The sequence below is a fragment of the Branchiostoma floridae genome, chromosome 13 (genome assembly GCF_000003815.2).
Source record: "Branchiostoma floridae strain S238N-H82 chromosome 13, Bfl_VNyyK, whole genome shotgun sequence".
Classification (NCBI taxonomy): Eukaryota; Metazoa; Chordata; class Leptocardii; order Amphioxiformes; family Branchiostomatidae; genus Branchiostoma; species Branchiostoma floridae.
In genome coordinates this window covers 14,004,318-14,019,032 of record NC_049991.1, presented here as the reverse complement: position 1 = coordinate 14,019,032, position 14,715 = coordinate 14,004,318, and the positions used below count along the sequence as shown (strand labels likewise).

The 14,715-nt window shown below is 41.9% G+C and overlaps 1 protein-coding gene across 1 annotated transcript in view; it reads right to left on the bottom strand.

Moving 5' to 3' along the window:
- Positions 1-7,834, bottom strand: part of LOC118428534 (WD repeat-containing protein 90-like) — a 41,599-nt gene extending 33,765 nt beyond the window's left edge. Inside the window, exons 1-14 of the mRNA XM_035838625.1 lie at positions 7,650-7,834; positions 7,118-7,209; positions 6,466-6,642; positions 5,930-6,153; positions 5,488-5,570; positions 5,177-5,377; positions 4,736-4,994; positions 3,612-3,816; positions 3,224-3,334; positions 2,622-2,767; positions 2,029-2,086; positions 1,682-1,800; positions 971-1,135; positions 40-164 (exon numbers count right to left, since the gene is read on the bottom strand). Of these exons, the coding sequence (XP_035694518.1) occupies positions 40-164; positions 971-1,135; positions 1,682-1,800; positions 2,029-2,086; positions 2,622-2,767; positions 3,224-3,334; positions 3,612-3,816; positions 4,736-4,994; positions 5,177-5,377; positions 5,488-5,570; positions 5,930-6,153; positions 6,466-6,642; positions 7,118-7,209; positions 7,650-7,659 (1,975 nt within the window). The 5' untranslated portion in view covers positions 7,660-7,834. The remainder of the gene's footprint in view (positions 1-39; positions 165-970; positions 1,136-1,681; positions 1,801-2,028; positions 2,087-2,621; positions 2,768-3,223; positions 3,335-3,611; positions 3,817-4,735; positions 4,995-5,176; positions 5,378-5,487; positions 5,571-5,929; positions 6,154-6,465; positions 6,643-7,117; positions 7,210-7,649) is intronic.
- Positions 7,835-14,715: the final 6,881 nt, after the last annotated feature.

The window sequence follows — 14,715 nt, the reverse complement described above, 5'->3', positions numbered from 1 at the left end:
GTTTGGTTTGATTACAACTTTGATATCTTTGCTCCATACCTGAGTGAAAGGTAGGTTTCTCGCGGTGCGGCCCAGGGTCTACCGGCAGTAACCTACGTACGTGGTGGATGGAGATGTCTGCAGCATTCACCTCAAATATGTACCCTGACCTGGTGCTGGCATAGCTGGGGGATACAAACCAAACATAATTAGCAGGGCTCGAAATACTTTTTTCTGCATACCTGCACTGGTGCAGGTGACATTGAAACTTACCTGCACCAGACAAATTTTACCTGCACCACTCTGAATTTAGGAAGCATGGATCATACTAAAACTGTTGAGGAACAATTGCTATTTTTTCTTTTTATTGTGGTAACAGCCAATGTAGCTAATAACAATCCACATACACCTGCATCATTGGACATTTCTGTATAAAACACAGTACATGGACCAGTGCAGGTTAGGTGCAGGTAGACACCAGAAATACCTGCACAGCTCCAATTTTACCTGCACTAACCTGCATATGCAGGTGGTGTTTCGAGCCCTGATTAGGCACTAATAAGTACTGTGCATGTGCCCAGTACCTGCTTAGAGCTAAAGTGCACAAATTGTTGAATACAGCAGCATGGTAAGCACTGTGAATGAACAATCTATTTACATCTTTGTACTGTCAGAAGGCAAAGTAGTTTCACACTTCTTTGAGAAAAATTTATAATTATAATCATATGGGATATGCAACTATACGCATTACATTATGTTGTCAAATTTACATCCTATATTTTCACTTGGATACTAATGTACAATGTACACATCACAAGGCAATTGTCACAGGAAGTGCTAGGAAATTCTTCACAATGGGAAGAATACATCAGGCAACTTCACTTCACTAAATATGCTTAACACAAATCAAGTATTATGTGAAATATGAGATTTAGTGGGCTCAATATGTATATAACTGTGGAAATGAATCAACACGAATCAGTTGACTCACACAAGCTTGCGTTCCGAAGCGTGACTCTCGCGGTCTGCCGTGACAGGGAACATGATGTCAGTGAACTCCATGGAGTGGTACTCCCCCAGGGACACCGGCGCCGACCGCAGCGAACCGTGCTTCAGCCGCCAGAACCGGATGTTGTCGCGCCCACATGAAACCATCCTTTAAAAAAAAACATTACAATTATTAGGAGCACATATGGATGTTGCAATGTGAGACAACAGGAAGATCAATAATACTAGGTGGTCTTATGACAGGGCCACCCTACATGTTTCTGATAATGATTCAATAAAGGGACCAGACCCCAGATCCATCCGGCTCAGTTGTGACCAGGCAAGCAGAGAGTGTATGTCTCTATATATTCTTCCCTACATTCGGTGGCAGCTGTGTCAAAGAGCATCAAACTTTGGGCTAATCTTTGAATGGTTTGAAGTAAACTCTAAGAAGAGCAGTCCACGTTTGTAGAAAGTTGGAAGGAAAGCTGACACCAGACCACTGCATCAAGAACATACTAATCACTTAAGTTTTCTTTGATTCACAAATTTTTAGTTTCAGTTGAGAACATAACTTGCCACCATCTTGTCTACAAGCTTAATATTTTTTGAACATAAAATACCGTCTTTGCAAGAAATCAACATAAGAGAATTTTTGTACTACAGTACACTACAAAAGAGGAGAAAAATTCCTGTTGTACAAGACATTACATACCTTGTGGGATCGTGGGGAGCCAGTCTGAGCTGTATAATGTCCACATCTGTGTGTGCCTTAGCCAGGACATCCACATTCCCTCCCCTGGTCACCCGGGACGTGTCCCACACCACCACCATCTAAAACAGGCGAGGGCCATACAGGAATATACAGTTAATGTCTCTTCAAGAGAAAATTCTACTAGTAAGCAATATTAAATCTTTAATTCTACCAACAATGATTTCTACATACATGTTGCTGTTACAGTATTGTATACAAAAGCCCTCACTATAAGGAGATACAAGAAAACAAAATTTGGGCAATACTTTGCCTTCCAAAGTTTCAAATTAACTTTTATTGTAACTTACATTTTTGCCATGTCCATCTTTGCCAACCCCACATAGTACGTCACCATCTTGGGAGAAACTGAGGACACAAATACAAGAAAACAATCTAAACATGGCAGACAAGAAAAGAAAAAAATTACCTATTTGAGGAAAGGCATTTTAAGTTTTAAATTGTATAAGATTTTAGTGAGGAAAAGGAATGTAAAACTGAATGAGAATCAATTCAGATAAAATTAATGATTATGAAATTTCTTTGATCAAACATCCAAGTCAGATATTAATTCATTTTATGATTGCTCTTTGTGAACAAAACTATCACAACTAGACAAAAAGCAGCATATTCTTTTATTGCAGCCAATGCCCTTCCAGCCTGGGGCAGATCTGAATCTTGTGACTGATGATTGAGTAATATGAGCACATTATTGGGAAACTTGGGATGATATGTAGGACATGAAACTATGTATACCCAATTTCATTATGTACATGTATCTTCTCATAAATATTTCACATCAAACAAAATAACCTTATACTTTTTTTTATAGCACTACGTTGATTTTGTTAAACTGGCAATGTATCTTAATATTTGTAGTGTAGGAAACATAAAATATACTGACCTAAGACTGTGAGCAGAGTGGACATGTGTTTTAAAGACAGATAGACACTCCCCGTTATGGAAGCGCCAAACTCTGACAACAGCGGTGGAACCTGTCTGTGCCGAGGCCAGCAGTCTGGAGTACCCGTCAAAACTCAGGGCGGACACCTACAACATGATGGCAGGATGATTGCAGTAATTACAGAAGGTCAACATACACAGTCACATTCTTGTACACAATGCTGAACATCACTCAATCTCTTAAAACATAACTTTCCAGACGTGAACAAAGTCTGAAAGAAATCCAAATGACTAACGTCTATAACATGATGAAAGGAGACATTGCAAAAATCAAAGAGGACCTAAATGCAATAGTATCCCCTGAGGTATTGCATTTGTATCTGAACATCACTCCCTGTACATTAAAACAAAACTTGTAAAGTTGTATACACGTACATGGATTTCTTGATTGCAACTGTATACACTTTTATTTTTCTATCCTACAAACAGTCTGACTGGACTCTAGTTTTGTAAAGGGTTCCTAGCAGCAAGGCTAAAACAACATTGGCTAATCAAACCTATCTTTGAAAGCATTCCATACTGTCTTGATTTGCCCATCCTTACCTTATCTGTGTGTCCAATAAGGAACCTCTGGTGCCCATTGTCGGTCTCCATGGCAACGATGACAGCATGGCAGGGATAAACAATCTCCTGACCATTGGCTGTCCACAGTGCCTGTAACAAAGGTGGATATTGTATATTTGTTTGATTGCGCAATACAAGTGCTTTGGGAAAATGCATCCAATAAGCAGAAAGACAAACATAAGTTACTAAAAGAGGCACAATTTCAATGGTTTATAGCACAGAAAATGCAATACTATATATGCACTGTTTTATCACACGGTATTTTGAAGAAAAATTTACTTGTAAATTCTGTGTTCCACAAAAATTTGGAATAAACTGTCTCTCGCACAGATAGAATTGCTTCACAAAGTAATCATTCATAACTCACATCTCTTGTTGTGCTGCCTCCAAAACCCACAATCCTTTTCAACTTCAGGATGGGGTCTGGTTTTAACGTGCGATGGCGAGACTTCTTGGTGACCGGTGCAGTGGGACGGGGTGCCGACTGCTTTGGCACAGAGGACCTGATTGGTCCTGCTGTGGACGGAACACTCGCTCGGACCGACGATACCTTTCCTGTCTCCTCATTATGCCTGGGTGTAAGAAATTAAATGAATGGGTGAAATGATGTACTTTTCCACTACAAAAACAGATACATGCTAATGAGCGATCGTGATGATGTCCCAGTGACATACTGGTAGACAGAAAGCAGGTAGAAGATTAATTCACATATCAACTTGTATTTTGATCTTCTAATTTTAACTAACTAAAAATCAACAAACAATCTAATCTGACTATCCCATCTGACTCCCTGCCCTCACTATCAGACAGACGGGACGCAGCGACGCTGAAGACTCTACAAAACATACTGCGGGACAGTAGCTCTCCGCTGAGGGAGTTCTTTACTTCACCTCAGGACAGTTCGTACAGTCTTCGTCGGGAAGCCTGATACAGGGCATCTAGAAGTAAAACGAAGCGACATGAGATGTCATTTGCACCCCGCTCTGTAAGTTTGCTGTACGAAAGTGCTAGATGATCGGTAAAGAATGTTGATTCTGTCATGTCTATTTTCTTAATCCGATTACTGTCTAATTTTAAATGTTGTAATGCATTAATGTTTTAAAGTTGATTCTGTGACCGATGACGTATTTCATGTGTATATACATGCCAAGTCATCCAGGAATAAAGCTGAATCTGAATCTGAATCTAATCTACTGATGTGCTGGTAAGTGCCTGTCGCGTAGAATACACCGGATGTGAACAAAAACAGCAATCACTCGTAACAGGAATGAACTGTCAAACATTTGCGATATAGCCCAATTTCATGTAAGACAAGCAAGATAAAGATAAAGAGATAGCTGTTACTGTATACAGCTTTCATGACAGTAACAGCACAAAATTGCACCCTATGGAGAAAGTACACTCACCGAGTTGACCAATGCAACAGTGTTGCAGGAGGATCTAAGGTCTAAGGTAAGGTATATAGCTATCAATTAACTACATACTCTTTACCTGTGTACAATAACTTCATCTGTGGGGTGAGCATAAACATGGACCTCATCCCCCACCGGCTGAACAGCAATGGAAGACTCCGAACTGGTTGCTGTGGCAACCCCTACTGGAGGAAGGCTCGCCGTGATTGGTCTCCTCTTGTGTGGTCCCCTCTTGGGAGAGGTGATGTGGTTGATTGTTGATACAGGATTTCTGATTGGCCGACTGGTTTGGACTTCCTTCGGTTCTGTTCTCTTCGGACTGATGGTGCCAGGTTCCGCTGGGATAGGTAAGGGATACACCACTGATGATAAGGGGTGTTTCAAACTCTACTAAGGACATTTTCTTACAATCCTTGTAAATGAGTTCACTAGACGTGTTTTTCTATTATTCTAGAAGAGTGTCAAAGGACATACATAATGCTGATAAAATTCAGTATTTGATATCAAAATTTGCTCTTACCAAACTGTGAAACTTGTGTTGTTTTGTCCCCCCTCTGGATGGAGTCAAATGGAGGCTTCTTGGTCGCGGAGGGAAATCTGACGAAGTCGTACCTGTCGTGCCATGTCTCTCCCTTAGGTACGGGAAAGGCCATTTCACGCGGCATGGGGGTGACACCATGTGCTAACACACCTGTCTTCTTTGCTTCAGACAGGGACAAACCTGGGTGTACATTGAACAGTTAGAAACAAGAATTATCCATCAATTTTAGAAATTTTCTAAAGGATACCAGGAACTGATTCTGAGGGAAGAATTGTTTGCTGTATATTTACCTGGTTCATACTCCATGTCACTGGTGAACATGTTCTTGACAAACAGGTTTGCACAGAGTCGCACACTCTTCAGGTAAGCATACCTGCAGAATAAACAATATGAGCCAGGGCATGCACACAGCAGTAGAACATTGATCATGCCACTGTCTGCACTAGGGGTGAGTCAAGTATGGACAAACTACATGTATCTAATTTATAAACCTATTTTATAGTATTTGACTAGCTTTTTTGTTTGCTACACCTGAACCTGGAGAAATTCTCACTAGAAGGTGCACAGGCTGCACAGAAGGTGTATAGACTAAAATTATCTTTCAACTATAGGCTCCAATTAGCTTAAAATAATACCAAATTTTCAAGAGAATATTTTAAAGAGAAATTTGGTCTTCTATACTTTTATGGTTTCCTCCAAACTATTTCCAGCCTTGAACCTATGTCAGGATACCTTTGGTTCAGGTACACAGACAGGATATAGTGCAGATCAAGCATCAGCACCGTCCACCGCATGGCGGCTGGGGCGGGGCCCAGGTTGTCATGGTTACCGATGGACGCCAGCTCCTGTACCGAGCCACGAGCCGCGTGGCAAACATAAGGGAACTGTAGCCAGGTGGCTGTGGACTTGAACTCACGGAACAGGTTGGAAAAGGATATCCTGATAACAAGACCATCCTGGAGGGCAGGGGAAACAAAGGTACTTGTAAGTTATATTCAAAACTTGTATATAAAATAATTCTTGCAATCAGCAAAATATTTCAGGATTAGATCAGCCTAATTGTTAAGGCTTAGCCTATTTAGCCAGTGCAGACTCTCTACGGGGCAGATTTAGCTCTCTGCCGCTAGGGTAATCGTTCACACCCAGTAGGATTTTCACGCGTAGGCAGCCAGCACTAGCTACAATCTAGGCCAAGCCACAAATTAGACTGGATACCAGGTTACATATACATCATTGATATCAAAAGGCAATGAAAACACCCTTCCCACCTGTGTTGCCACATCCAGGTGCACCACGAAGTACTTGCCAGGGATGGGTTTGAAGAGGATGTACAGGAACCTCCCTGTGAGACCCAGGGACTGGGAGGCTGTCTTGGGCAGCTGGATGTAGTTCCCTGCAGGCACTGAACCGGTCACTCTGTACACGCTGGACTTCAAGGTCTTGTCCTGTTCAAACATGTAATCAACATGACATAAAAAATAAAAGACCATATATGACCAATCGTGATGATGTCAGGGTGACAACCTGGCAGGATGCCCAACGAGGCATGAGCACCATGTACTACTAGCACTACTTAGCATTTATTATGGGAAATTCGCACATCCACACTTTTTAATGGGCCTTTGTAGAAACTGACTGGTAGCAGGCCCACTGTACTTGTAGGCGAGACTACAAGCTTCCCAGCATATATTCTTTCCCGGGCAACCCCCCCCCCCCCCACCCTAACAATGCTCAGACTCAGAGGCTGTTGGGTATATACTATATTGCTTTTCATCTTAAGTACTTATCTTATACTATGAAATACTATTATTACTACGGATGCTATTGATACCAATACTATTGCTAGTGCAGTGGGTAATAATATTATATAATATGTCAAATTGTATGGCTCAGCCAGTTCAAAGCATCAGCTTGTCTGACCATGATTGTGGACACCTCCCCTTCCTTGCTGGCTTTCTTCCATTCTGCCACGTTCAGGTGCTTGAACACGTTCACATAGGGGTGCTGCCACACTGGGAGAGGGAAATGTGTACATGTGACCTTTGACCTTTAGGTTCAAACTACACACACACACTGACACACTCACCAAGTGCATATATTTTGTAGCATATGGAATTGATATCAAGCTATATTACATTGTCTCCAGACGAAAAGGAGATTTTATTTTCGGATCTTGATGATTTCGTGTTCCAGCATGAAACTGTCTTTCGTATGATATCATATATCCGTATTTGTGAAGAAATGTACAAAAATACCATTAGAAACACATCGGGTATAACATATAGAGACCGATAGAAATGAGAAGTTACATCATATATCAACAAATAGTTTGTGGTCGTCATTTATAATTTTCTGGAAAAGAGTTGAACAAAAAGCATGGTTCTCGAAATTTTTCACGAACAGTAAACAGTAACTAATTAGCACACAAAAACTACAATGTGAACATACTCACACTTCGACATTACACTTTGGTGCCCTCAAGGACGTTATCTTGACAGAAAAAGTTCTGTTTTCTGTGTAGACTGGCCTAAAACCAGGTAACTTGGACTCACAAATGAACTACTCGAACCACAACAAAATATTTTGCCGCCATCTTGTTCAAACGTCTGAGGACGAAAGTGCATCATGGGTATATTACAGCGCCATCTAGCAGCATGCCTAGAAATGCAGCAAACTCGAATAATGAAAAAATGGGATGAACAAATTACTAGCATACATTATACGACGTCCATTGACGTCCACAATGTCCAAAAAAATCCTATCGCAAACCTGTATTGTTTCGTTGGCGTCAACTGACGCTGCCAGTTTGTCTCAAGAGAGTGGTGCAATGGGAAGGGGTGTCTCGAGTGGCCAGTTTGATGGAACGATGACATGGACTGTTTAATATGAGCTATGATGTTGTGGAAATGTATAGGGACGACAGGCACACAAAAATAACGTTTGTTACAACGTTCCCGGTAACGTTTGTTACAACAGTACTAGTACACTTTATATTTTGTACTTTGAAGTTATTTAAAGTGTTGCGGAATTCTTAAGTTTAAAGGCCTTCACCGTTATTCCGTACCACACTTCCATGACAGTCAGTCGTCACAATACAATTAAAAGTAAGGTACCGATGACTAATCGATATCATTTTGCTTGGTAATAACAACAATAGGTGTTTTGGATATGTATCCATAATTACACATACCTTAACCATGCAAGTGGAAAGGAAGAATAGTCGGGGCAATTACGACATAAAATATTCAGGACACCTGTTTAGTGACGTGCGAAGCTGTATTTTCAATTCGAGGTTAAAGTACAAAACATACTTTAATGAGCTCATGAGGACAACGGTACGCACACAAATAATAACTTGGTACTGTTACGGCGATTCTATGTATGTCACAGGGCCCCGATGTTGAATATCTAGACTAAAATAACACGAATCGGCTATCGTCAAACGTATGATTTGTGGGCGGTTACATTAGCAATGCAAAGATAGTTCAGCTCATTCGATATTTTGACGTGTAGGATTCGTTTTCAAGAACCTGGATGTATGCCTTGAATGGTATCGTCCAATTGGACCGCTGAGAGTCAACTATTACCTGGTCCCATTTGTGAGACGTTAGAACAGGCGGATGCACCTGTAGCGCCTTTACCTCAGTCGGCTAACAAACAAAAGTTGGACCTTCCTGATGTGGTGACGGGCTCTAGTGAGAGCTATCCGCGGCAATGGAAGCTAAGGGGACCGTTGTCGGCGTCGCCCTGCTTGTTCTTCTCACCGGAGGATGTAGTGCCTCGCTAATGTCACCAACTCTTGGTAAGTTTCTGTCCATTTCCTTGTTTTTCACACCTGTAACATACATGTACTTGTCAAGGCGGCTGTGTTGGATATAATTACCAGGAACATCAGACACGTGTAGTTTTATTAGATTTAGATTCCACACAATGTACATTGAGTAATACGTACTTTTTAACAAAACCCAGGCTTTCAATTTAAGGCACACGAACGTTCGCATTCTTCCCTTGTAAAATAAAAAGTGTTTCAGTGAACGAGGTAGTAACGTAAAGGTGGTGTTATTCCCGAAAAAAAAATGCAGTGTTGACGCCAAAGCGACCTAAAATTTCCACACTTGGTGCTGTACTTAAAAGTTCTTGTCCTGTTCCTCAGGCGAGCTCAAGTGCCTCAGCACCTCGGCGCAACTTCACGAGAGTACCAGTCGGCTTTCGCCCCTTAACGACACATGGGAAGGCGCCGGTAAGTTTTATTGTTTACACTGCTCACATGACAAACCTAAAGCCCATGACAAACTTCTTCTTCTTCTTCATTGTATTCAGGCCTACGTCACATTTCCAAACCGGAGCCCGTCCAGGCAGCTTTTGGGAGCGAAAAGTATGATATAAAAGACACCAAACTACACAAGACGTAGAGAGAACAGTCGTGGGCAGTATTTGTGTATATATTTATTTTTACGCATACATTTCTAATTTTCGTTTCCACAGACAGAAAATGTGACGTTAGCCTAAGTTTCAATCGTTTATACTACTCAAACATGACAAACACAAAGGCCATGACAAAACTATTCATCCTCATCTTCACTGTATTTTAGCTAGCGCCGATGCGCCAGGGCCACCACAACCTGCCACTCTCTTCTATCCAGTGCCTGTTACCTCTCTACCACCCAGATGTAACCCTACTGACAAAAGTTGTCAAACCACCTTTTAACCAAAATGCATTAACCCCCCGCTACGCCTGCCAGTATATGGCTGTCAAATCGTACTTGCACAAACCTTGGATCGAAACATTGATAAGAGACTTTCAACATTTCACATTATATCTGCCACGTTATCTCCTCGCTGTCACGTTTTGTCGGATATGGGAAGTATATTCAGAAAGTGTGTGTGTGGGGGGGGGGGGGGGGGCTGTTAGTCGTCATCTCATCATAAACATGTCTGAGATGTAGCATAGCTCGTAAATTTGTTTCCGTCTGGTGTAACACATTTATATGTCTTTCATTTCATGGATACAAATCATTGTCTTCATACGTGTTGCAAACAACTCCATGGCCGCGACAAACATTGACACTTTAGAACTATGTGTAGCCCATGCGTTTGTGGTACAGGAATCGGGTCGGATATTTTCAATAGTTGAAATATTATTTCTGGATACCTCTTCTAGAGAAGGGATAAATATTAAAATGAGCAATATAGAAATAATGCATACATTTATAATAAAAAAGGTTATGTACTTTATCTTAAAAAGATTCTCTACAAGAATCGGAAACTGGCAAATGCTGTTTTAAAGTGAAGTTCACGGGCTTTGTTAAAAGGGACATTACTCTCTTGTTTATTCAGTAAAACGGCATCATAAGTGTCCTGAGATAACATTATCTTAGAGACGACATAAAACAGCAGGGCCGTGTGCACGTACATAATAAATCAGGCTGGGTGCGGTCGAAGGACATGTATTTAAGACTGTGCCTTTGTGTCGTCGCTATGAGGATCTTATTTCAAAGCACTTATGAAGATGAAATCCTATTGTTGCTCAATCGCCCGTGTAATACTTTCTGTCACACACGGATATTGAATATGTTTGTGTGAGTTCTTGACACAACAAAAGTACAGAAATTTCGTAGGGTCTTCTACGTCTATGCATCTATATTTGCGGTGTGGCGTTTGATAAGCCTAAACTATCAAGCACAAGAAATGTAAATAAAGGTAATTAGGTTCTCATTCGTGCAATCAAAATTCGAACAGCATTTTGTGAAACAATGAATCTGTCATTGAAGAGTGTAATATGTATGTTAATGATAGAAATACCCTATTTAGTTATGGGGAAAGTAGGACCCTCGCCTAAGACATATGTGTAACACTGAAAAATTCATATATCCCATGCGTTTCGACAAACTAAACCCTAAACAATCCTACATTTCCACCATTACCAAGAAGCGAGAAGAAGCCAAACTTATATGCTAGACTTCGATTCTTTTACCAACATATGTATATTTTGTCTTTGCTGTGGCCTGTACTTAGCTCGGTTGGGCAAAAATGTACAGTAAAGTCATTTTATTCAATGTAAAATTATAACAGAGATACCGGCGGAACCATCGGTGTATGGCATCTCAGTGCGCGGAGTTGGAGGTTTGCAGTACCCATGGACTGTAGACGACATCGCTGCAGTGGCGAAGATGACTGAACGTCTCGTGGAGATGAATCCAAAGGATCAGGTAGAAAAACTCAATCACAAAATAACGTAAAAGATAACAGTTTCCCTTGCATCACAAGAATTAACCCTATGATGATATATAATGCAAATGCACACAGCCAACATTCTCTGTGATAACCTTTGTCCTAGATATGAAGGTTTCGGACCTACAATTTCTAGTAACATACATTTGGTTGCTTTGAAATAAGTTGATTGCGCTCAAGTAAAATGTGCCACCATGTCTTGCAAATCGTAGGACTTCGCAGCAGCTGTTGTAGGGCGCCTAGTTGGCTTGGTGAGGGACAGGCTGGACGGAGGGATGGCTTCGGAGCAGCTTGCATTCACTTCCTCAGGTAGGAAGTTTCCTTGTTGAAGTTTAAAAAAGATTGACTTAAATGTGCATTGAAATATCGACAAAAATTATGTCAAATTAGTTTCACAAAATATCATTGCTCCACGCAGCTGTTGTCGACGCTGCCGCTGCGTTGATGAAAGAGTGGTCACTAAGAGGGAGTCCTGATAACTGGATCGAGCATAAAGTGGACAGAACGAACCGGACACAGGGAGGCCAGACCTGGCACGAGACTGGTGTTCAGACAAGACCGACAGAAGAAGGAACCCGAGACATTGTAAGTTTGTCCCGTGACAGTTAAGTCAGGATCAGGAAGCAGCGTTGGAGATGTCTTGACTGACAGGTTCATTCGTACACGCGTGATCAGAACACGGTCAAGCCGTAATGGTCCACAATCCGAGGGGTATGCCACGCGCAAGGGGTATGCCAAACGTTCGGCGTTACAAATGCAGAAATGACAAAATACATAATGCAACTTTAATTTAATGAGTACCTACTCATCTTTCGCGATTGTATTTACAGAGTATATGTGTAACATTTGCCACTGAATTATTATTTTTTCTTTAGGAAAGGGACATCACACTTGAAACTGTTCTGAAGGAAGTTGACTCGCTTTCTCATTCGCTTCTGCGGAGCAAAGCGGAGATGGGGTACCTGGAGTTGGGCACCAAGGGTCTGCGGGTCGTGGTGGGGAAGTCATCGGGCGCAGACATAGGTGGGACCGGCGTGCGTGTGAACAGGGGCGGGGTGGTGCTACCGTCAGCAGCTGCCTTGTTCGGCGCCCATGTTCCTGACATCGCCAGGTTGAAGGTACGCAAAGCAGTCCCTTATTTTAGTTGATCTTTCATTTCATACAGCGGTGTTTTTTTTCTCAATTTTGTCTGGAGTTGGTGTCTGCAGATATATCTTTCGTTATCGTCATTTTTTTAATTTTGCCTGCCTCTAATATCTCCGGTCTTCACAGGTCATGAGTTTCGAGGAGAACCCTTTCGTGTGGGGTACCCCGGGAAGCACCATCGGCTCGTCGGTCGTGAACGTCGACCTGTACGACTCGGCAGGAGAATCCATTCCTGTTAAGGTAACCAACGCTCCATGTCTACAAACAAATTATATCAATTCCATCTCTTACCAGAAGCGGTTGCTGTAGGAAGATAAAGTCAAGAAACATACACGAGCGGATACAAAGGTTTTGTACACTACGGTTGTCACAGAGACATGAAAGAAACCATTCCTCCGCCCGGGCTAGGCAGGGATGTTTAGATTGAGCAAGATGCGTTTTAACAGTTATTCACTTGCAGTGTCTAGTGGCACATAGATCAACAAATTCCCTTGCTGCTTCAGAAGCAGGGTATATTTTTTTACCGAAAGGGGTTGCTAGCCCACACCATTTAACGTACTGCAGGGACATCCACGAACGCGGGACCTCATTTTACCTCCCTTCTGAAAGACGGGTGCAACCCCAACTGAGTTGCTCTTCCTGGGATTTGAACCGGGGTCTCCCAGCACCCAAATAATCGGAATCAAGAGCTCATACAAGAACATCCCTGATGTCGTGATGTGTTGTAGGTTCATATTGAAAACTTTCTATGAGGAGCTGTTTTCTTACAAATCACCCGGACTCCAGGAAGAATAGTGACATATCAGTCACAAATGGAGATCTGTATAACCAAACCAAACCAAACCAAACCAAACCAAACCAAACCAAACCAAACCAAATCCTCTTCCTTTAATTCATAGAATCTCCCGGAGGACATCCGCATCACCGTACAGAACAACCTCCCTCCTCCTCCTGATGTCTCTCTCCTCACCCCGTACTCACCAGGAGTCCACAGTCCCATGGCGTTCCGGTCTTTCGACATCTCCGGAAACGAGTCGTACCTGGTAACCATGACACTAAAGGCCCCATCCCTAAACGTGACAATGTACGGAAGCATGGAAACGTTTCCCACAGAGATTGATCATGATTTCAGGTATGTCATCGGCTATGTTTTGTAAAGTTGAATCGCTAGATCCTGCAAAAAGGAAACGTTTTGGGTTTCAATCAAGACATATCAAATAATCCATGTACTGTTATTTATACAAAAGTATAAAGTAGAATATGCAATATATAAAAAAGATTATATTAGAGACCAATGCTATACATTAATATACTACGTTACAGTTAATGCTTGTTTGTCTGTCTGTATATTTGTTTGTTTGCCTCATGACGTAACAAGTTTCTACTAAAATGTACAAGCTTCATATCCGGAAAGACTTATTTGTTGAATCTTCCAACAGGTATGCCTAAACGACACATCAGACTATCGTAAACATAATTGCATCTATTGTTCCCTTTTTATTACAGGAAAGTGTTCACGGATGATGACTTCGACCCAGTGCGCAGTACTGCACACGAAGATGACGACACAGTGTACACTACCTCTACTGTAGTGCAGCCGGGCGGCAGTCAAGGAGAGGGGCAGTACAAGATTGGTCTTCGGCTGGAAGGTACATTTTGAACCAAATCATCTAAATTTTTGAATTTATTTCTCTCATGTTTCATCTTGAGTAGTTCAAATCAGTAGCGCGACCACTGCTTTAGTGTATTTGTATAATTATCTAGAGGCGGCGTCCAAAAGATGATAAGCTACTTTGGTACGGCAGCTGTTGTTTTGATTGATTGATATAGTGTACATTTTTTAGTGTTCTGATCTTTGATTCCCGTTCCAGGTTGCGCCCAAACCCCGTGCCAGTACAGAATTGAGACCTTCCGCCTCCGCTGCCGGTTCTGGGACGAGCAGAAGGGGCTCTGGGCAGGCGATGGGTGCAAGGTCGGTAGTACATGACGTGTAATTTGTAAAAAAATGCTTCATGGCGTCATGTGTGGCGTATCTGGCAGAGTGTTGCGTTAGGAACCTAGAGGTCCCGAGTTCGATACCCGCCGTGCCCCCGATGTTGATCCGTGTTGGAAGAAAGTTTAGCATTGTACGTTGTTGCACG